Source organism: Agelaius phoeniceus, chromosome 9 (genome assembly GCF_051311805.1).
Source record: "Agelaius phoeniceus isolate bAgePho1 chromosome 9, bAgePho1.hap1, whole genome shotgun sequence".
Taxonomy (NCBI): domain Eukaryota; kingdom Metazoa; phylum Chordata; class Aves; order Passeriformes; family Icteridae; genus Agelaius; species Agelaius phoeniceus.
In genome coordinates, this window is record NC_135273.1 from 2,969,007 (window position 1) to 2,993,173 (window position 24,167).

At 44.0% G+C, this 24,167-nt stretch overlaps 1 protein-coding gene across 2 annotated transcripts in view; it reads left to right on the forward strand.

The window, feature by feature from the left end:
* ADAM12 (ADAM metallopeptidase domain 12) overlaps positions 1 to 24,167 on the forward strand; it is a 185,053-nt gene that overhangs the window by 104,768 nt on the left and 56,118 nt on the right. Inside the window, exons 5-10 of one of the 2 annotated variants that reach the window (XM_077182778.1) lie at positions 3,269 to 3,345; positions 14,496 to 14,679; positions 18,540 to 18,605; positions 19,421 to 19,492; positions 20,993 to 21,162; positions 23,026 to 23,110. In XM_077182778.1, the coding sequence (XP_077038893.1) occupies positions 3,269 to 3,345; positions 14,496 to 14,679; positions 18,540 to 18,605; positions 19,421 to 19,492; positions 20,993 to 21,162; positions 23,026 to 23,110 (654 nt within the window). The remainder of the gene's footprint in view (positions 1 to 3,268; positions 3,346 to 14,495; positions 14,680 to 18,539; positions 18,606 to 19,420; positions 19,493 to 20,992; positions 21,163 to 23,025; positions 23,111 to 24,167) is intronic. The other variant, XM_077182779.1, reaches the window with a different exon arrangement.

Here is a 24,167-nt window from a genome sequence, read left to right on the forward strand (position 1 = left end):
GGTTTTTTTCAGCTTCTTGGAAATAGAATTTCCACCATTAAAATGTGGTAATTATGGCAGATCAGTTATGGAGAAAAGGCCTATTTCTGTTTGGGGAAAAAACCCCTAAATATCTGATTTCCAGAGTGTAAAGTTCATGTCAGAGATTGGAAGGCTTGGGTGTCTTTCCTCACTGGGGAGGTCATGGGGAGGATGTTGGTTGGGTTTTGTTTTTTTAATCCAGGCCATAAATGTGTTGTGGACGTACTTTATACTTGTATTTGTGTGTATGGATGTGTATATTTATGTGCATGTATAAAAATGGATCTATACAAAATATGGCTTGTTAAAAGAAGCATTTAAAACTGCTTTTTACAAATAATAACCCCTTAAGGCAGGAATGTATTTTGTCCTCTGACAGCATGAATGCCTTAATTAGAAATAATGCAGCAAGCCATTTTAATTACAAAGCTTATCTTTTATCTGCCTAAGTCCCATAAAGTATTTTCTCTGTTATGGTATTTACTCACTGACACTGTCAGCAGAGACACCATGCTTTGTGTTCCCATCCATAACAGGCTTTGCTGGGATCAGGGGAAGGAATTATTTCTCTGCATAACATCTTACTTCTGAAGAAGCATCTTCATTATAGCTGCAGACACCCCAAGTAAAGCAATCATTTCGAAAGCTTTCAGGGCTTTCATTTTGCTGGGTGCTCATATCTCCTTCCAAATCAGCTCAGGAGAAAATAGTCATTTGTTTTGGGAGCAGGAAGGCTGCACAGAGTCCTGAAGGAAGTAAAAGGAAATAAATGAAACACATGAGTCTTTCAGAGATTTACCTGAGTTAACAGGAGTATGTGTACAGCTAATGACAGGTTTTCCTTGCTGAAATACAATATCTGTTTGCAAAATGGCAAAGTAAGTCATGATTAGTAATGACAGTGCATTTTGCTGCCTAAAAAAGAGAGCTCAGTGCATTCATTTTTCATTAAATGCTGCAATACAGTTGAGAAAAGACAAGACTGTGATTTTATTTTTATATCTCTTCTTCACTGAGGACATCAATACAGTCTGGAGTTGAAACCAAATCCGATTTTCCATTGAAAAGTTGCTTAGTCAAATTCTGCCTGGAGGTCAAGGCAGGTTTGTGGAGCTGTCTCTTGGGCAGTTCTCTAGCACACAAGTCAGTGTCTAGGTTATTTTTCAATTTATAGCACCTGGAAAATTGTCAAAACCTGCTATTTATTAAATGATCTCAAGCAAGTATAGAGTACTGTTTTAAGTATGATGGATCAGCCTTTGGTAATTATTTGTTTTTAAGGGGTCGCCCATTTTATATACTAGTTTGCAGGAATAAAAAGATTTGATAGCAGAAAAAAGTCCTGCAATTCAGTGGAATTACTGAGCTAGAAATCAATTTTCTCCCAGTCCTGTTGCAGGCCATGCTCTGATAAGTTTACATTTTCGATATTGAACTTTGGCATCACATTGCTGGATCTCAGAGAAATTGTGAAATGGGCCACAACCAGGAGCTGAGAGTTAATAAAATGACAAGTTGTATGTGGAGAGGGAAAGAAATCAGGCCCTTTGCCATAATTCACTCTTAGATAAAGACAGCTGGACCACAGCAGCAGCTGTGCAGGGTGAGATATTGGCTCCCCTCCCCATTTCACTGGCCTCAGCTCTGGCGATGCTCAAACCCAAAGATTTCTTTCTCAGGAGCTCTGAACTTCACCTCATGTTTGCTTTAAGCAATGAGAATAAACCTATTTCATTTTTGCTTTTAGCATATAAGAAATTCAGTGCTTGAGTGGGAGGAGTGTTGATTGTTCTTCTATCATGGATGCATGGAACTGGTAACACTGAAATAAAGTGAAATAGTGCACCCACACGGAAAGCTTGACATCCATAGCAATTGTGACTGAAGTGATCACCCCAAAAAATTCAATCTGTGACTCCCTTCTATTATGGCTTTATCTTTGCTAATGTGTTACTGACTCTTTATGAGGATTGATGATAAAAATACCCAAGAGTAAAACACTCTCACCCTGTTTCTGTCATTTCTTCCACTGAGAAAAGCTACTGAGATTTGTATTTACAAAGTCAGAGCTGGCTGCTCAGTGTTCACTTGCTCGTGCTGGAAATCAAACAAACATTTTCTCTGGCACAAACTTATTTACAGAAAATTCCTGTCTGAATCATTCCATCTTGCCCAGACTGTTGCTTTCTTCACCAAAATCAAGGTGCTTTTTAGAAACCTGCTGTGAGTGAAAACCATGCCCCAGCCTGGAAAGGTTAATTAATGCAATAATGAACCAAGCCATGAGAGGCACAGGGAGATGACTGGAGTGCTGCAGCACTGATAACTTCCCTCTGCACTAATCAGATGGGAACCTTGCACAGCAGAGTTCTCACTTTCCAGGTGGTATTGAGAATGCAATATAACCTTTAGTCAACAATAGAATTAGCCTTGATTCCAGACAGATATGTGGATGAGCTTAGAAACCCTCTGTTGTGGGTGCCTTTTGCAAGCAGTGGATTATTAAAGAAATATAATAACCAAGGTACAAAATGAAATTGGACTGTTGTCTCCCAAAATAGAAGCCCCCCCTTTATTCTTGGTTGTTTTTAATAACATGCAGCTACTTGGTTGGGTATTTCAATAAAAAATTTCATTTCCCACCTGTTTCCCTTCCTTCTCATTTGCTTTGTGGTTTTTTATTTCAGGTTCTAGGGTTGGGATTGGCTTTGTTATGTTTCTCTTTTCACATACCTGCCTCCTATAGGGATACACAGATTTAAATGCCCTTAAATAAAAATAGGAGTCTATATAGAAAGGAGTAAAATGCAGCAGCTGATTTGTTAATCTGATTATTTTATAAAATATTAAAATAATATTAAAATATTAAAATAATATAAATAATATAAAGCTATTAGAATAATATAAAATATTATCAAATGTTTAATTATTGTGGCTTTAAATACATAAGACAGAAAAAGGGGGTCAGTCGTACAAATCTAACATTATTGATCCTTCACAAAATAAGAATACAGAACCAAACAAAAAACCTCCTATAACTTTTTGAGCTTTAGGAGCACTCAAGGTTTTTATTTAGGACTCTTTGGTCTGTTAAGCACAGAGAATATTTGGCGGGACAGGAAAGGTGCTGCCAGTGAGATTCTGAATGCTGTGGCCTGAAAGTGATAATCACCTTGAAATAAAAGGGCTGGAAACCCAGGAGCAAAGAGGATTTGTGACCAGTGAAATGTTTTCTCCTCCTGCACAGGGTCACTGCTTTTACCATGGCCACGTCCAGGGCTTCCCCGGCTCCTCCGTCAGCCTCAGCACCTGCTCAGGACTCAGGTGAGCCCAGATTTCAGCAGAGTTGGAGCTCCTGAGAGCTGGGTTTGGCTTTTAATGCATGATCCAGTATTGGGGAAGGGGCTGGAGCCCCAGGAGGGGCTGAGGGAGCTGGGGAGAGGCTCAGCCTGGAGCAGAGGGGGATCAGGGGGGACCTTGTGGCTCTGCTCAGGACCCTTGGGCTCTGCTCCCAGGGAACAGGGGCAGGAGGAGAGGGAACGACCTCAGGGTGGATATTTGGGAACAATTTCCTCATGGAAAGTTTGTCCAGGCCTGGCACAGCTGCCCAGGGCAGTGCTGGAGTCCCCATCCCTGGAGGGATTTAAAATCCAAGCAGAGGTGGCACTTGGGGACACGGGGCAGTGCTGGCCTTGGCAGTGCTGGGAATGGTTGGACTCAGTCATCTTAGAGGGCTTCTCCAACAGAAATAATTCCATGATTCCATCTCTTTTTCAAATGTTGGATGAATCCCCACAAATAATTTTCCCTCTGGTTGCATTGAGGAGAAAAAAACAAAGAACAGGTAACACAGTTTTGGGGGGTTTTCCAAGAGCCATCCCTTGTCTCCTGCTGCCCATCCCTCTCTGTGCCCGTTCCTTGGCACATTTTCATACTGGCAGTGCCTGGTGCCTTTCCAGGCCTCTTTGTCCTCACAATTGTTTCAGCTGCCAGCTGTGGAATCACTCATTGTCCAGCAGCCTCAGCACTAGGAGAGGTGGCTTTAGAAATCAAAGGTTTTGTGATACAGAGAACATGCATGGCTGTGGAGCTCAGTAATTGTGTTTATGGCAGGTAGGATGCTCAGCTTTCGGATTTTAGCTGCTTGTTAACAGCAGAGTAGCAGATTCCTATTGCTGAAAATCAAACCTCTTCCAGTCTGACAAAGGAATGGGCTGACAAAATTTCACGTTCACAACAGACACAGTTCAGGAAACAATTATCTTTCTTACTTGGACAATCAGAGACTGGTATTTACTCACAGAGCTGTTCCAAATCACAGTAATTAACTGTAAATTGGCTCTAGGTTCTCCCTGGAAAACCCAGTTTTCCTGTCAGATTTCCAGCTGTCTCAGCCTTTTCTGGGTTTAATTTATCTACAAACAGAAGAAGTAGCTGGAATCTTTTCCCCTTGATTTTGCATTTTGTGCAGTAGTGGCATTGTCAAGGCTTCTGTAAGGGAGCTCTGGGACAGACAGCAGCAGAGAGAGCAGAGTTTGATCCCAGCACCCCTCTCCCTCTGGGAATGACCCATTTGCTGTAGTGGATGGGATTCCTTTGACTCATTCACACACAGAGGGGCTTTATGGGTGCTTCACTATGGATCCAGCATCTTCCAAAAGTTTAATAAACCCCTTGCCTGAACAGTCAGAATTTATCTGTCATTCTTACTGTAAAACATATCCAGAATTTAAAACTGTTTATAAAAATCTAATGCAGAACTCTCAGTATTTTAGTTAAAGGATCACAATGCTGCAAGCTCCACAGGGAAAATTTGTACCTCGTGGGACAGGGTCTCCATTGATGTCCTTGTTCCAGAGCTACCTGGAAATTAATCACTCTCAAGAGAAAATGCACATTAGAAGTCTTTTCTTTCTTCTCCAAAGTGCTCTCTTTGCAATTGTGGAGCTCCCAGAGTCCTTTCCCAGCTTCAGGTGGTTCAGACATGTCAAGACAGCAGATGCTGGCAGGGACATTTTCCTGGCACTGTTGCAGACAAGTGCCCAAAGTGCAAGCTGACAGGATTGGGCTCCTTCTCTGCAGCACCTTTTTCAGTACAAAACTGCAGAAATTTCCTTTGCAGTGCATGTTTTGTTCTAGTAGGAGATCAGACGAGGAGAAATCTCAGTTTCTGTGCCCGCTTCACTGCTGGGATTGATAAACAGAGTGTCCATGGGTGAGAACAGTCTGTGATAGGAGTTCTGTGCCTGTTGATTCACTCCACCAAACCTGTTTCACAGCCCAACAACTGGGGGTTTCTCTGGGTCTGGATTGAAGGCACTTGAGACAGTAGTTCATGTTTGGACTCAGGTGTTTGTTATTTCCTATTTGTGAAACGGCCTCACAGCTGTGACTTTGGTAGCCTGTTATTAGTAAGGCACAAAATGGCCAACTATCTTTTGTAATAAGGTCTTTTAAGACTAGACTATTCAATTAAGAGATGATACTTAGATTATTTTCTTTTTTAACTCAATAACTGATCTCTTGAAACCTGTAACGTGGACTTTTCTGTGCAATTACAAAACACTACCCAAACTTAGGAAGAAGAAGGTGAAGAAGAACAACCTGCTTCTGCCCTAAAACCTCAATCTTGTTTCATATTTATTTCTATATTCTAAAACCCCAAACTCAAAGTTTTCTACCTTGTGATATTATATACTTCTAACCAACCACACACTTGTAATCTTAGTGTTATCAATCAATTTTTGAAGCCTTCTCCACAGCCTCAGGTCAATTGTAGTATTCTTTTACGGGTCTGTACCTTTCAGTACAGAAAGTTTAACATTCTCAGCATCCAGGATTCCAACAAACAACCAACAGCAACAATTCCCAGACAGAATAACTCCCACATATTGCCAGTGCTTGATCACAGAAGCACAGAATGGTTTGGGTTGAAGGGACCTGAAAGCTCATCCAGTCCCACCCCTGCCATGGGCAGGGACACCTTCCACTGTCCCTGGCTGCTGCAAAAAAAGCACAGTCCAGGAGAACTTCTTGGCTTTCTTTGCTGGCAGCTTTGCTGGCTTGAAAGAATAGATCTGGATGGGATGGGATGGGATGGGATAGGATAGGATAGGATAGGATAGGATAGGACAGGACAGGACAGGACAGGACAGGATAGGATAGGATAGGATAGGATAATGTACTTGCCACCAGCTGGCTGGAGCAGGGACTCTTGTTTTTCCAGAGCATGACAAAGACTCCAAGCTGCAGGAGCAGAGACATGAGGCTCTGTGTGGCCATGGAGCCCCAGGTGGGGACAGTCCCTGGAGCAGCCCTTTCACTTGCAGCAGCTGTTGGAAGGGAGGCCAGGTCTCGTTTTCAGGGTCTGTTCCTGGCTTTGTGACAGTTTCTAAGTGAATCAGACAAATCTCTCTGTCTCAGTTTCTCCATCTGTGAAATCCATTTAATGATTCTTACCTACCTCACACAGCTGCTGCGTGGAGCTGGGGTTCAAGTGCCTGAAAAATAATGTAATAATGTAATGAGAGGAAGTGCATGCTGTCAGCCCTCTGAAATCCTGGAGAAACCAGTATCTTCCCCCTCCCACCAGACAGGCACCCTGGGCATTGTTCCAGGTGTGGATAGGTGGGGACTGTGCATTTTCTCCCAGACCAGCAGAGTTCATTAAAAGATATGAAACTACTCATAAAGAATAGGTCCCACCTTTCAGTGTGCTCTGAAGGCTGAGTGCTCAGCAGCAGTCAGAGAAGCAAAAGGGATCATAGGAATTACTGAGACAGAAATAGAGGATAAAACAAGAACCCTCATTACCACTTTATAAATCCACAGAGCGCTCACATCCTGAGTTCTGCATGCAGTTCTTGTTTCCCCCTCCCCTGCTCCATCTCAGAAGAGGAAGAAGCAATATATCCAGAAAAGGTACAGAGAAGGGCAAAAATTTTGATCAAAGGTGTGGAGCAGCTTTTATCCAAGGAGAGAAAATAGACCAGGATTTGTCACTTTTGAAAGGCGATGACGGAGAAAAGGAGCATGATGAAACAAGGGTGAATGTCACACTGGAGAGGGGACAATCACTGAATATTCTTCATAACCTCAAAATTAGGAGACTTGAGAGCAAAGGAAAGTACTTTTTTTATTCACATAACAAAGCTGGAGCTGTCACAGGAGGGTGTCAGTGGATCAGTGACAGTGTCAATGGATTCCAAGAGGATGTGACAGTTTGGGAAGGGGAGCTCAGGGAGCCTCTGCAGGGCTGTAAAACCCTGAAATGACCCTGGCACTGCTGCTCTCAGAGCTGGGGCTGCTTGTTCTGTTCTTACCTCTCACCCCTGAGCTGCTGCTGATGGCCAAGGCCAGAGAGGAGCTGCTAGCAGAGCTGGAGGAGCCTTGCCCTGACCTCCCCCAGCCACCAAGGTCTTCCCTCCACGTGGCTGAGCAGTTGAGATGTGGTTTTAGCTCCTGAACACTTCATGATTGTTCTGTGATGAAGAACAATTGTGTGAAATCTGAATACTAAGGTTAGTCTGGTTTAGGTTTCTCAGGCAGGCAGAGGGGTGAGAGATGAAGAGGAGAGAGGAGGAGGCTCAGCTCTCAAGCACACATTGCTCAGCTCTGTTCCATCCTCACATAACATTCACATAACTCCTCACCTCACGTAGGAGCACAATGGCAGAAATAGTGGGATTGGCACTGAGAGCTGCCTAAAATGCAGGTTAGAGGAGAATATAATCATGCCTTAATCTGTATCCTGCTGGCTCCTCTGAGGAGGAGGAGCTGAATGGCAGAGAGGGCTCAGGAAATGCTGAGTGCACGGAATGGGAACAATGGCTAATCAGGATTTCTGGGTCCATCAGGATCAGAAGCCAGTTAGACTGTCAGAGCTTGTGGGAAGGTGAAGGTATGACAGAGCTGAGCCATTTCCTTCCTGTCCTCAGGAAATACCCTTCTGTTTATCCAGCTTGGAGGCCCTTCAAGTTTTTAGCAAATAATTTTGGCCTCTGGCCACCGCTCACATCTTCTGTGATAAATTTGTTCAGACTTGAATGATTTTTCCCTGATTACTTTCCCTGGGAGTGCTGAATCCACCCAGAACTGCAGCCTGGAGAAGGGCACAAACCTCCCTGGGCCAGGGGCTGCCAGGGGACTCTGCCATGGAAATGTGCAGCTCCAGAAGCATCTGCAGTGACCTCTTAGATGGGGGGAGCTTGAGAGGTGCTCCCAAAAATTCCTTGGGAGCCTAAGGACAGAAATCTCCCAGGAAGCCTTTTCCTTCTGAAACCCCAAAATGCACTTGAATATCCTCAGATGTTTTACCCAGTTGTTAGGTGATTAAGCCAGTCACACAAACAGAAGGTGTTCACTCTTTGTCCAGCCTCATCAGCAGCTGAAAGATGCAGTGTCCACAGGGACAGGGATGGGCAGAAGGCCCCAGGATGGAATTGATGCTCATTTTTACTGGGATTACAGAGTTATGGTACCCAAGGCTGCCAATACCATTTTTCAAATGGTCTGGCTGAACTCACTGCAGCCCAGACACAGTCAGCTGAAGAGGGGATTTAAATGTGACACTCCAGACATCAACTGTTGAGAAAGGAATGGAAGTAGGAAACCAGTGAGAAAAAGAAATGTAAATTCCTCACGACTCCTCAAGCAGCATTCCCCCACAGAAGAAGAGATTTCATCCAAAATTTAAGTTAGGAGAAAATCCCCATTGAGAAAAGCACTGGTTTGGATGTGAGCTTTTCCTCCCTACTTTCTGCAGAGCTTTTAGTTCATATAAACATCCTGCATGGTTTCTAATTTATCTGACCAGGAAACTCCTGGAGGATTTTGAGCTCAGCATTAAAAACCATTCACTTTCTGGGGTTTCATGGCTTCTGTTTCGTGGCTGCCTGTTCCAGGGGAGCAGCTCCTGGCTCAGGGTCACCTCTGTGCTCTGAGATGAGCATCATGTCCAGCCTTGGACCATGGTGTGCACAGGGATCACTGCCAGGACAGGGATGAGGGATGATCCCTACCCAGGTGTTTGAGCTCCTTCTCCATCCACTCTGCTGCTGGCATTTAGTGGGATATGCAAGTTGGAATCTTCTTGTCCTGTCTCTCTGTTTGCTGCAGGGTGCTGTAAAATGTGCTCACTAAATTGGTACCCATGCTAATGCATCTTTCCTTCTTCATTTTCCTTCCCTTCCCTTCCCTTCCCTTCCCTTCCCTTCCCTTCCCTTCCCTTCCCTTCCCTTCCCTTCCCTTCCCTTCCCTTCCCTTCCCTTTCTCCTTCCCCTTCCCCTTCCCTCCCCTTCCCCTTCCCCTGAAATTTCCTTTCCATTAAATTTCCTTTCCTTGAAATTTCCTTCTTCCCTTTCTCTTTCCCCACCCCCACATGTGACCCTTTCTCTGACAACACAATTCCTGTTCCTTGCAGCCCAAATGCTGGACATTAAATCTCATTTTCTCTCCCCCTATCCCAGTAACTCCTTGCTGGAATTCCAGGAATCAGAGCTGCAGCTCGATCTGCACCCACCCTGGACAGATCTGTCCTGCACTGAGAAAGGATGAAGTGTGTGCTGCAGGAGGCTCTGGCCATAATTCTATTTTAGAGAATATATTTTCAGGTCCATGAAAGGCACTGGCTGGAGTGGGAGCTCTGTGAGTGATGGTGTGTCTGTGTGGGAACACCTCCACCACTCCTGTGAGATGCAGAACCAGTGGTGCTACTGCTTCCACCCCCTTGGAGAGGCTGCCCTTGGCTGATTTGGGTCAGATTTGTTATTTTAATAGAATCCTCCTGTGCAGTGTACTAGGATAATGGGATTGTTTTTCTTTCCTATTGTGCTCTTCATCAATAGATGATTTTTTTTTTTCTGTGGATACTAAAATTTTCTCTGTTTTAGAGGTGAGGAGTTGTTGCAAAAAGAGGTGACCAGAGGCAGAGACAGGAGCACATCTGCTTTCAGACTCCTGTTCTCTGCATTTCCCAGTCTCTTAAAGCTAAAGAATGACCAAACCATTTGAAAAATATCTAAATATCAGCTCTATTAGGAAAACAGTCAATAGATCATCCTGCTCATTTATCCCCACAGTATCCATCTGCAACTTATTAAAACAGCCTAAAAGTGAAGCCCTCATTCACCACCTCATTTTTCTTTCCCTTTTGTTTGTTTGCCTGCTTACTTGCCTGGGAATTTGTTATGCAGAGCCCTGGGAATGCAGAATGTACAATAAAAATAAATAAAAATGCCCTCTGAGTGCACTGATCACCCCTGTTGAGCAGCCCTGCACTCTGGGCTCACAGGGCTCCAATTCTGGAACCTTTTCACCCAAAACTCCTTGAAATCCAGGGAAGAGCTGTGGGATCAGCCCCTGTCCCTGGGGAGCTGTGACATTGATTGTGGAATGAGGGACCTGGAGGTTTTCAGGTGGCACAGGAGCCCTGCAGTGTCTGTGGGCAGGCACAGACTTTAAATGAATATTCAGTGTGTGAGCAGGAACTGCCCTCTAACTAATTTCTCACCAACTCAGGACATCTACATTCCTCTGCCAGTGGAAATAGAGCTTTTTATTTTTATTGTTGAGAAATAACTTTGAGCTTCATTAAAACCAAATGTTTAATTGCACTCACAGATCTCAGGTTTATCAATTTACTTAATTTCCCCTGTATAGTGCAGCAGAATAATATATAATAGTTTCATATAGTGCTGTCCCAGCCAAGTTTTGCTTCAGCATCACAATTTCTCAGACAAGTATGTGTTGATGGTTTATGTTGGCAGGACCTTTGCTTCTGCTGACAAGTTGGAAAAGAAAAATCCCATTTATATTTTGAGATTTCCTAAAGCCTGTTGATTTATGAAATACGACTGGCCTCGCTTTAGGTTTTGTTTTGGTTTTCCTTTTTAAGAGGGGAAAAAAAAAAATTCTATTTGATTTTATCGACAGTTTAAAAAGTGGAATTATTCCATGAAATTGCCTTTCCCTGATTGAGAGACTCCTGGCAATGTGGAATTGTGTGAGTTTTAATTTCTGTTTGAGGCAGGGAGAGCTCTCCCATCTCACACAGACATTCCCAGGTGTCCCCAGGGCTCAGAGGGGAGGACAGGAGGCAGAGCCCCGTGGGTTTCCCATCTCCAGGGGCTCAGCAGGGATCTGGAGGTGCTTGGGCTGCTGCTGGCCCCAGGCATGAGCAGGGACCAAACCCTGTGCAGAGCTGGAGTCAAATTTAGGCCAGGCTCAGGACCACACTGGAGCTGCTTCCAGTTGGCCTGGAGCCTGGGAGCTGCTGTCTGGACGTGCCCTTGGGATGGATATTTTCCCTCCCTCTCTGCTACCAGGGATGGAGGAGACAGGGGGAGAATTTCAGGTAGGTTGGGGTTGTCTCTTGGCTTTCCTGCCTGCCTCTTTTGTAAATCTGTCTGACATCCCAGCATCTGAAGGTTTGGGACTGAGGAAAACCCAGAATTAGACACCTGACACTAAAATTTGAATAGTTCATATTGCTTTTTTTCCCCCTCCAACGTTTATAATCCTGGGAATTCTAGTAGTCCTTTGTCTGATAGAAATCCCACAGACTGGTCTTAAGGACTTGCTGAAATCTCTTTGGGATTCTCTGTGCAATGTTTGACTGGGGATCTGTAGTTTAATGTGCCATTTGCCACATTAATACTTTATTAATCAGTGGAAAACTCAAGATTGTTTAGCATTAATGGCTGCTGAAAAATAGAAAAGTTTGTGGGAACATGGGCTGACTCAGGAGTGTGGGAGATCCCAGCTGCAGGGGGAGACACAGAAATGCTGGAGGAGTAACAGAAGCCTCTTGGAGACACCTGAGGAGAGTGGAAGGAACCAGTAGCTAGAGATTTATTTTATTTGCCTCTGAATGACTGGTGGGTATTGTTCACACACACAAAAAATAAAAAAGAAAGGAACCATAACTCTTGACTCGTTACATTTTTAAGGTGCTGTGCTTGGCACTGCACGATGGGGGAAAAATGCAATTGTAGGAAAAGAAAATTAGTCAAAACCGGAGAGCTGGCCAAGAAAATTCATATTTGATATTCATTATCTTATTACAGATGGTCACAAGCCAAGTGCTGATATCCTGTAGGCAGCACTCAAGGGATAAGTGTGCTTTAAATGAAAAGTCTGGTTTTCTTTCTGCCAAATCTGCAGATTTTCCTTCTCCTGGGATTTCTCCATAGGCAAAGGGAAACTGGTCCTTAAAAGCCCCTGCTTCCCTTGAGATGGGAATCAGATGGTGTGCTCAGGAAAAACCCAGATTAATCATTCTGGGATCTGATCACTTGTCCATGCCCTCAGCAGCTAAAGGAAAAGAGGGGTAAAGAAATGGTTATGTAGGTCTTTTTAAAGAAATGGTCATTTGGTTCTTTTAGACAGAGGTTGGGTACATGAGGGGTAAAGAAATGGTTATGTAGGTCTTTTTAAAGAAATGGTCATTTGGTTCTTTTAGACAGAGGTTGGGCACATGAGGGATACATTGGCAATGTGGCATTGATGTGGCACATTTTGGATATGAACTCCTGAAAACAAGATGCTCACTTTAAAATATTTTTTAAAAAAATTTAATTGAGAGAACTCAACTTAGGATACAACTAGATCTCTCCCTTTGTAGTGTAAGTAATTAAAGAAAATTGATCAAGCTTCTAATTTTGAAAGTGAACATTCTAAGAAGGGCAAATTTAGCATTAAAAATAAACCCCTGCATGCTTTTCTGTTGTTTCTGAGCTGTCAGCACAGGGAGCTGGTCAGGCTGGCCCATTTCAAACAGTGACTAATGGACTCCTGCCTCCAAAATTAAATGATTAATTGCACAAGGCCAAGACAACAACCCTTATTTGATTGTGCTGATTACAGGGCTGCTGGTTTTTGGAGTAAAGTGAATATTTTGTCCCCATTTCCCCAATCCTCCAAGGAGTGAGGCAGCCCTGACAGCAATTCAGAGCCTGAGGTTACTGAAATCAGGGGGTGACCTGCCCGAGGTGTCCCATATGTCAGGAGGGCTCTTGGGATCCTGGCTGGGATAAATCAGCCCAGCCCTCCCAGCCCTGACCCATCACTCCCAGCTGCTGGGGGATGCCTGGACGTGTCTCACCTGCTCTGCCAAGGGGGCTGAGGGAGCTGCAGATGAATTATCAGACCCTGAGCCTTGGTTCAGGGCAGTAAAACAGGCTCCTGGGATTGCTGTTGGACAGATTTTGATATCCTGCCTTTCCAGGCTGCTTTTTTCTCTTGGACTTTTAGCTGTTCCAGTCCCCAGGAAAATGTCTGTTGGCTTGGTGTTAGTGGTGCTCTGAAGCAAAACTGTGCAGCCAGCTTGGAATTAATACTTCAGTTCATTTGTTAGCAGACCAAAGACTTTGAGTTTCTTCATCATATCTTCCTAATAATAGGATAACTAAGGTACCTTTTCCAAATAATTATCATTTTACTTTTAAATCGATCTTCATAGTATCATTAACCTGCTTTTGGGTCCTTTTTCTCCTATTTTATCCTTCTTTTTTGTAACTTTCTGGAAAATTGTACAGTAACACTGGCCTCACAATGGCTGTTGTATTTTACCTTTATCACAGCAGAGACAGAAATAAAAGGGGCAGACACTTCTAAAACTCCAAAAAGGTACTAAGATAATAAAGTTGCTCCATTCCTTGTCCCAAGTCCCTCTCCAGCTCTCCTGGAGCCCCTTTAGGCCCTGGCAGGGGCTCTGAGCTCTCCCTGGAGCCTTCTCCTGTCCAGGTGAGCCCCCCCAGCTCTCCCAGCCTGTCACATATTCACCCTTTTGTCACCATTGCTTTGCTGTGGCATCTGGGCAGGACCCAGCACAAGGACCCTCTTCCTTTCCTCTTACAGGCTGTAGCTTAAAGAGCTCAGCAAGAGAGCTTTCAGTGCCAGATCTGTGAGTTCCTCAGGGGGCAGGTGGCATTGCTGTTGAAATTATTCTTTTGGGCAGTAAAATGAGCGAAACAGGAACGCACTCCTCCCGTGTCTGAGCTCCCCTCTGCTGCCCTGCTGTGCAATATTTAATAATCCATGCTGACACCACGAGGCCTCTTTGATCTGGCAGGGTTTGCTTTAGCAGCTCTAATGGAGCTGCAGACTGGAATGGATGTTTTCCCACTGTACCTCCTTCCCAAAGTCTTTCTCTTTTTCTTTCGTTTGCCGCGGCTCCGGCGGCATCGGCAATGCATCACTGGGAGAATGGAAAACAAATAAAGCACAAATATCATTTTGCTCTGCAGTGCAGCACTTCAGAAGAGACAGATTTCTGTGAGCCATTGGTTCTTTTAAAGTATAGTGTGTGCTGCAATGACAAATGTACAGCTTTGATGTTTCCTGCTCCGCTCGCCTGTGACACTGTAAATCAGTGTTTTGCTTTCTCATACTCCATCATTATTAAACTTGGTGTAACTCTGGTGTAGACAAGCTCCTGAAAACCACGTGTCTCACTCTGCTCTCCTGTGTCCCAGGGGAATTATTGTGTTTGGAAACAAAAGCTACATTCTGGAGCCATTGGAAGGTGCTACAAGGGAACACAAGATCTACCGAGCGGAGAACCTGAGAGCAGCCCCGGGCTCCTGTGGCCACCAGCTGCACATCCCTGCCATGGGGGCTGCTGCCACTGCCACATCACAGCATCCTCCAGCTGCCAGGGTAGGTGGCTCATGTGCTTTTCTGTGTCTGCTTGGCAGCATTTCCATATTGCTGCCCACCACAAGGGTCTCCACTGAGCAAAACCTTAACCCACACCACCGCCTTCCCTCGGTGCCGTCTGCTGAAGTGCAGATGAAGTTATTTGTTAAAGCTTTATTACTTTTCCTGGACTCTCCATGCATAGCTTGCTTTTCACTTCCTTTTCAACACAGAAAAGTTTATGGGTTCATATTATGGTTGTATATTCTGGTTCTTGTATGGTTAGAACCAGAATTTGAGGCTCCCTGAGAATACTGAGCGATGTCTGGAAAAGTTCTTGCCCTCCCAAGATGAAAGAGAACATGATAGCTGGGATACTTTGCTAATACCAGGTTTGGAACCTCTGTATTTTAGTAGCAAAGTCTCTTATGCAGACAAAACAAATTCTCAGCATATTATTTTACAGCTGTATTATTGGAGTTGCTGTGATGTTGGCAGAAATGTACTTCATGTGAGATTCATCTAGCTAATGGAAATTAGAAAATTAAATGAGCCAAAAACTAGGAAGAGGAAATGCTGTAACAAATTCCTCTGCATATTGGACAAGGGTTGTAGAAAAGGCTGGGTTAGGAATTATAGAATGATACAAATCTGCCATCAGCATTTATTGAATGTCACATATGGGGATTTGTACTTGCATGTATGACTCAGGCTTTGCCTCAGGTCCATTGTTAAGGAAAGCAACCTAAGTGACATCTCTAGATAGAATTATGCAATGGAATTAATTTATTTTACATTTTTAGGAATATTGCATCCAGAGCATTAGCCTTTGCATGTAACATCATAAGAATTAAGTGTATTTCTAAAAGCATGTGTGTGGGTAGAAAACATTGGAAATACAACTTTATTAAGTTTTCCCCAAATTCTCTGTGACTTTGAATTCCACTGAAGTAGTCAGTGTAAAGCAGAAGTAAAATGTGTGCATGTAGCAAACTGACACAACCAAAGCCATTTTATTATTACCCTTATGGTTCTTCCATTTTGCTGCTGGCTTCAACTACATCTCAAATTTCACTTTAAATATCTGAAAAATATTTTTGCTGTGGTTCACTGGACATAATTATAAAACCTGTCAGCAGTCACATCATATGGATAGGTACAATATATTTAATGAGTAAGTTGGTTAAACTTCTAATGTAGGAATTTTGAAAGCTGTCAAATGTCATGTGTGCAGTGAGTTTTCATATTTCAGTGTTGTCACTAAGCAGTCTGTCAGTGGGCACATCAAATAAAGATGACCTGCAAAGTGGGGAGACATAAAGCTGCTCCAAGTCACACTGGGTGACAGAATTAAGCAGAAATCTGGTCTAAGGTTCATGGGGATGATTAAAATATTTGGTTTCTTGACAGGTCTGGGGGAAGATTTTTGTGTGGTTTTATCTGCTGACTCTCCACTCAACCACCTACACGAAATTCTTATTGAGCAGAGCTGAAAAGTGAGATCAGTGCATCACCAAGGGCTTTGGTTAGATGCAAGCACAGGTGAAGGATGGCACAAGCAGCAGCCTCAGCTCCCCAGACCCAAAGAGGAGCTGCAGTGGAGCAGAGCAGGAGATGCAGAGGCTGCCACTGACAGCCCGTGCCCTGCTGGAGCGGGGTCTCTGTGAGTGCTGGGTCATTTCCTGACTCACTGGACCCTCAAATTGCACCAAGGAGCATTTTCCAGCTGAGCTCCATTGAGACAGGACCCTGCAGAATGTCTGATGTGTAGGACACTCCCTGCAGTAGGGAATTTTCTCTGTAGCCACAAGGAAAAAAAGCCATTTTGGTGATGGTGGTGACCAGGAGCAGGCAGGGGATTTTTTAGATCATGAGGAAAGAGAGGCTGCACCACTGCAGTGTCCACCCAAGCCATGCCAATTGCCAGGCAGGGAAGGCTGAGGAAGGGGTGGGGCAGCAGGTTTGGGATGGGATCAGGTGGGGAAGAAGCAGAGGAGAGAGACCATGGTCAGAGGAACAAAGCCCATTGTCCCCCAGCTCTCATGGCTGTGTCATTGGCTCCTCATTTCAGTTCTGAAGGATTAACCCAGCAAAGGGGCTGTGCAGTGATGCAGCTGGCTGCAGAGAGCAAGCTGAAAGAAGCCATAATTAGGTATATTTCATAAATAAATATTGTATCCTAGGAGTTCACATAGCCTTTGGGCAAATCTCAGGAACAGATTTGTTATGCAAGTCAGTCACCAGAGGCTGATGTGATTTTTATGCCTGCTAGCCAATTTCTCTGCAGCTCACTCCAGTCCAAACAGTTTTACTCTTGGTGAGAGGGAAATGTTTTAAATTGACTGATGTAACAGAGCTCTCCTTGCTCCTTTGAACTCAGATTTTCCTGTATCATCTTTTCTTCTTCTCTCGGAGGAGGATGAGAGGCTCCTTGGAGATGCATCTCTTTAGGACCTCATCATAAATTTCAGGATGGGAGAGTTTCAGTGTCTGAGAGATCAATTCCATCACAAACAGCAGCCACATGGCCATTTACCTTTTGTGGCACCTCACTGGTGTCTGAGTGGCATCACACCCCAGTGCCAGAAGTTTTAAAAGAATCTACCTCAGCTCATTTGCCAGAGCCCCTAAAAAGTGTAATCCTGTCAAGTGTTTGCATCCTTGATGTTTAATTCATTAACAGCAGCTTTTACTCCTCTCTCCATCCATAAATATGGTCCAAATTAAACTTTTTTTTTCAACTTATTGGAGTTTGCAGCACTATTAAATATTAGGTTGAAAGTCAGATACTAAAGATTGCATCGCTCACTTTTCCTCTAATTCTTGCAAAACATCAAATCATCAATCTGCAGAGAGTGAAGAGGAACAGTTTGATAATGTGAAGAAAACCTTGTGAAATCTGTCTGGAAGGAGTTGTCCAGCTCTGGCTGTGCTTAGGGGATCTCTCAGTTTGCCTTGGAGCAGTTTTCCTTGGAAAGCTTTAGTCATGTTTTAGGTTAAAGAGCTTTGCTGCAGCTCAAGACATCATGGTCAGTTGTAGGTCAGACATCTGTTTAAGCCTTCTAAGTTCTGGCAGGAAGATCAGATACTCTGCTGAGACCTCTTTTCCCTAAATGTCCTGGTCCAGACACAAGGAAGGAATGATAGGATAGATGCTGCTGCTGCTGCTGTAAATCACAGAACTTCTACAGGCACTAATAGGTCACTGAAATTTAGGGTAACAAAGGAGCTGTGACATGGTTTGTACTGTTACAAAATCATTTCTTCACTGATTTTGTTTTTTCAGTAAAGCGTTGTGATTCTTTTAGACCTGCATTTTATATGAATTTGCAGATACAGAATTAAATGTGTGCCTTCCATTTTTCAAGTATTAATTTGCTTCCCCAGACACCAACAGTTGGTTCTGCTTTTTTTTATTTTTGGGTTTTTCTTCCTACATAATTTATCAGTTGACTGCTTGACCTCTTCTCTGCTTCACTCAATATCCCTTTCTCTCTCATTTTTCTTAGTAACCAGTTTGTCTATCGTGTGAAATGTTTGTTAGAAGTTACCTCATCTCTCCTTTAAAAGTGCCCTGGAAATAGCAGAGGTCTTTCTGCTGGAGGGGATATTCTCCTGTGAGGAAAGATAACTCAAATGTTTCAACTGCAGAAAGCTGAAAGGTTGAGAGAGACTTTACACCAATCTCCTGCTTTCTGTGATCAAACCCTGAGAGGTTTTGTAAGGAAAACTTCCATGAGGAGGAGGAAGGCACTACAAATCTGTGTGTAGTGAAATCGTAGTAAAATGTAGGAAACCTGAGACACTGTGTATTTCCTCTTGCAAGCACTTTGTTGTATCAGGGCTGAAAACAAAATAAGACTCTCATGGTTTTTTGACAGTACAAGAGGGAGACTCTGAAGACAACGAAGTACGTGGAGCTCGTTATTGTGGCGGATAATCGCGAGGTAAGGAACTGCAAAATAAAAACTTATGTGAGCAGCAAAGGGGCAGCTCAGCTCGGTTACCATGGTGCTGCAAACAAGGTGCTTCAGACAATATGATGACAATAATATGATGTTTTCTGAGGTAAACCATCCTGCCTAATTAGGGCTGAGCAAGGAAGGAGTTATTAAGATAGGACAGCAGTGATACTCAGGTGTGAAATTCCTTACAATACCTCAGAAGGAGTTTGACTCTGAAATAACCGTGTCAGTATGGAAGAAGAGGCAAATAAATATTCATTCCTTGAGCAAGTTAAGTCCTCACTGCCATTCCCAGTGCCCTCAGTGGGGCTGTCAGGGTTTCTGGAGCAGTGCTTGGCCATCACATTCCATGGAGCACGACTGCCTTCCTGAGGTGTTGCAAAGGGAGCTTCAAAGTACCAGCACTGGCTGTAAAAATGTTCCAGGGAGCTGAATGGCAAAGATCTGAATCCTGGCTTGAATTATTTTGCTGCCTTTTAAAATTTTTTTCTGGTCTCCTTGAACACTGCTACTCAGAGAACTGCAATCACTCTTTGCTAAGAGAAGAACTATTTCCCAAAACATCAGTCCTGAAAAGACCCCTACGTAACACTTGGAGATTTTAAAATCTTTTCACGACAACCAAAATCCTGTCCCACAGTCTGGGTTTCTTTTGGGGCAGACTGTGGATCCAGCAGGAGTCTGCTGGTGGATTTTGGCTGCCCCCTAATTCCCAAAGATCCCTGATGTGCTGGCTCTTGTGGGGGGAAACTCTGTGACATTTGTGCTGCTGGTCCATTGATCCTTTACATTCCAAGTTTCAGAGACAAGGCAAAGATGTGGATAAAATTAAGCAGAGGCTGATAGAAATTGCAAACTACGTGGATAAGGTAAGAACACAAGGATTGTTTCCCTTTTCCCAACCTTCCCACACGTTCTGTAGGATGCTGAAGGAGCTAACCCTGCAGCTTTGCTGGTACTCCAGTATTTCAGAGCAAAGCTCCTGGAAAAGCAAATTTAAACCTTTCATTTGCCTTTTGATACACAAAACCATGAGCTCTGCTCTGCTGCATATGGGATGTAAAGATCTATTCCCAAGAAAAAGCCCAATTTAGCCCTAGGATTTTATTCACCAGGGAAGAGGGTGGGGATAATCACCTAGAGAACAGCCTATAGAAAAAAAAAGAGGATTATTTTTAAGAGAAATTTGGAGAACAAAGTCATTTGTAGCAACAAGGGAAGGTCCAGTTGTAAGGCCAACAAAGTCCCATGAAAACACAGTTAATAAGATGTGTAATCCAAGGAAGATGGCAGAATTAAAAATAAGGAAGAAGATTTGATGGCTGAGTGGAAGCAGTAAGAAAGGGATATACACTGGATTTTTTAGGTCTTGAAATAATTCCTTGACAGGAAACAATAAAGGCTAAGAATCCTCTAGAGTGGTTTTTGAACAAATTAGAGTTTATTTTTGTTAGGCTGAATGGCCAGAAAATATTAGGACTCTAGTAGTGAAATTATAACTGAAGAGTGTCTTAATTTATCTGAGAATTTATCAAGTGATACTTCAAGGGCAGTAGCTCAAGGAGAAGCATTCCTGATTAAAAACAAGCTGCTGAAGACACCTCCACCTCATCCATAATTGTCTTGCTGACTTATTGCCAGAGGACAGGTGTTTCCATGTTACCTGCTCAAAATTAATTTTGCATATTGTAATCTATTTTTTGTTTCATGCTTAATTTATGCTCAGCAAACGCTGGTGTTCTACAAATGACTGGAATGCATAGAAACAAGACAAAGATCTACTGGGTGTTTTGTCAGCCTGTCAGGCAAATCTGGACTTGATCAATCCCTGACTCCTTCCTTACATTACTCTCACATTGGAACTGTTGCCATGGCTCTGCTGATCTTGCTCTGGCTCCCCCCTTGAGGCCAAATGGCATTTGCTGGTGGGGGAATGGATAAAATTACTGGGTTTTATCTGCTCTGTGCAAGGCTTGGTGAGCCTGGCTGGTTTTCAGCTGTTACTGTGATCCACAGCACAGTTCCTCTGCCTGTGGAATGGGATCTGTGCAATCCAGGGTGGGGCAGCCCTGGGACACTCATCTGCCATGGCCTGGGGTTCCTTCAGAGCTGAAGGACATGGGCAGGGAGTTCAGGGAGAAGCAGGAAATCCCTGGATCTCTTTGAATGCCTTATGGGTATTGGGTTGGGTCAGAACTTGTTTTCTGGGAGTCTTGGAAATATTTTGTCTGAGTCCTGTCAGGTGTTTTGCCCTGAAGAAGAAACTGTTTTAACCTCCACAAGAAAGGCTCACTATTAGGTTTTTGTTGAAATATTCTAGTCTGCAATATTTTTTAGACACATATTTCCTACTTTTCTCTTCTCCTTAGTTCTACAGGCCCCTAAACATCCGAGTGGCCCTGGTGGGAGTGGAGGTGTGGAATGACATGGACAAGTGCTCCATCTCCCAGGACCCTTTCACCAGCCTGCACGAGTTCCTGGACTGGAGAAAGCTCAAGCTCCTCCCTCGGAAAGCCCACGACAATGCCCAGCTGATCAGGTAGGCTTGGCTCTGCATTTGATACCCACCACCAGCATCTGGGGGATTTTGGGGATTTCAGGATAGCTGTGCTGAGTTCTGCCCCAGCCTCTAAGCTCTTGGAAGGAACATCTGTGCTCCTGAGGGTTTGCCTTTCCCCTCTGCAAGCTTCAAACCCAAAATCGCTCTGCAGGTGCTCCAGGTGAGTTTCCTTTCCCAGCCCTGGTGCTCAAAGCCTGTCCTGAGCCTGTCTATAACTCGTGTAGAGCTGGGGGTTCGGGGTGCTCAGCTGCTGCATGCTCAGGGTGTGAATTTACAACCATTTTAAACTGCCCTCAGTCTAAATTGTCACTGGAAAAGACAGTCCTGCTCTGACCCTAAGCCTATTTCTTGATGAAATGGCCTCAGTATGCTTTAAAATGCTGTCTAATTTAAACAATTCATTTGCATTCATGATTTAAAAATTAAATCATAAACATATTTTACCCTGCTGCTTTTTCTTGGAATAAAGGAATTGAGTAAAGGTCCCTGTCAACCAAACCAGTCTATGGTTCTGTAAAAGTAAAAGCATTCTTTAAAAAAAAAGGGAAGAGGAACACCTCTTTGTTGAATAGATATTATTTTGATCAATTGACTATTCTTTATACTGAGCAGATAAACACAACTGATGTCTCAGTAATTAAAAGGAGTTATTTACTTCTTACATTACCTGAATAAGAATAAATTGAGCCTTTCCAAACTGTCCCCCCTGAGATATTTGATTTCTCTATATGTATAATAACACTTTGTTTGAAATTATTACACTCAAGGCTGTGCATCATCACAAGCAGCACATAAACTTCCCCCTGCATTACAATAACCCTGCTTTGAGTCAGAGGCTCCATCTCTGTGCTTGTGCTCCTGTTCCCAACCTTAGAGAAAAGGGAGGGGGAGAAGGGTCCTGTGGCAGCAGTGAAAACTGAGGAGGATGATTCAATGAGGGTGATCCAGTGGGGGTGATCCATTGAGGTGATCCAGTGGGGGTGACCTAGTGATGATGATCTATTGGGGGGATCCAGTGGGGATGATCCATTGGGAATGACCCAATGAGGGTGATCCATTTGGGGTGACCCAATGAGAGTGATTGATCCATTTGGGGTGACCAATGGGGGTGATCAAGTGGTGATGATCTATTGGGGATGATCCATTGGGGGTGATCCAATGGGGAGGGATCCAATGGGGGGGATCCAATGGGAGTGATCAGTGGGGGTGATCCATTTGGGGAATCATCCAATGGGGATGATCCAGTGAGGGTGGTCCATTGGGGGTGGTCCAATGAGAGTGATCCATTGGGGATAATCCATTTGAGGTGATCCAGTGAGGGTGATCTGTTGGGGATGATCCATTGGGGGTGACTCAGTGGGGGTGATCCATTGGGGATGTTCCATTTGAGGTGATCCATTGGGGGTGATCCATTGAGGGTGATCCAGTGGGGATGATCCATTTGGGGTGACTCAATGGGGGTGATGCATTGGGGGTGATCCATTGGAGGTGATCCAGTGAGGGTGATCCATTGGGGGTGACTCAGTGGGGGTGATCCATTGGGGATGATCCATTTGAGGTGATCCATTTGAGGTGATCCATTGGGGGTGATCCAGTGAGGGTGGTCCATTGGGGGTGGCTCAGTGGGGGTGATCCATTGGATATTCCCAGAGCTGGGGTGCTGTGGTTCAGTTCAGCTGAGGCAGCACAGCCCACCTGGGCTTCCCATTGCTTTAGAGCTGCCAATGCGAGGGGCAGAAACAGGGTCTGTGCTGGAGCCTGGCAGAAACCCAGAGCTGGAGAGGACAGGGAGGTGTCCTGGCACTGACTGGTGGCTCTGTGTCTCCTCTCCCCCTCCTGCAGCGGGGTGTACTTCCAGGGGACAACCATTGGCATGGCTCCCATCATGAGCATGTGCACAGCAGAGCAGTCTGGAGGGGTCGTCATGGTAAGTGGGGGAAGCTCTCAGCCACTCTCACTGGCCCAGCTGGGGTGACACCACACCAGCCCCTGCACTCCTGCCTCCTGAACCAGCCCCATTTGTCCCATTTTCCATCTCTCTGTTGTTCAGACTGCTTGTAAATGACAGTTTCCATAGTGAAAACAACCAAAATATTGCATTAAAATATAGCAGGGCCTCTTTGCAAGGAGTTTATTCTTCTAATTGTAATTGAACCAGGTGCTGAGGTGCTGTGAAGAAGAGAACCAGAAGATGTATTTGTTATACACTTGGGTATACTTGTGTTACAGGCAGCAGTAGTCTATCCTGAATCTTTTATTATATTGATTTTATTCTGTATTTATAGAGTTTCCTGTGTTAGGCCTTATTTTCCATCTTTGCAGCAGTGGTTTTATTGCATTGCCAGACAGAGGGAACAAACAATGGCAGCATTTATTCCAGCTGAGTCTCTCCCAGGGCATTATTGTTGTTAGATGCAAGACATGGTGAACACACAAGCAAACATCTTATCGAATCTCTGGAAGGAGTCCTGATGTACTTTCTTTCTGATTTTTTCTTTTTTTGAATTTCAGTTTTGCTGTGCTTTGTGCTAAGACGGAGGGAAGAAGCTTTAAACTAGAACAATCAAATCACATAATTTGGGAAAAGTTGTGTCAAAGTTGTAGAAAAGACAAAGGTTTCAGGCTCTTGATAGCTTGAGAAGCTGAGTCTGTAATTGCTGACTGTAACAATTATTCACTGGGTACCTGGGAGAGAGGTACAAAAGGAAAAGGAGAAAAAAAAGGAAGAAAGAGCTGTAGGAGTGTCCCAGTGCACCCCCAAGTCTTGGTAAAGGCACAGATGAGGCAGAGAGCCCCATTTTACCCCTTTGACTCAGCCCTGCAGTCACTGCTTTGGCTTTATCTGCAGTCAGAGATGCCTTTAATGATGACTTTTTGTCCTTTTAATTTTTAGCTTAAGATTTAAAACACTCCACAGTGTAATTTACAGCCAAGTCAGTTCTCTTTGCTCTGGAAGCTGTCAGTTTAAAGAGAAATAATTACTA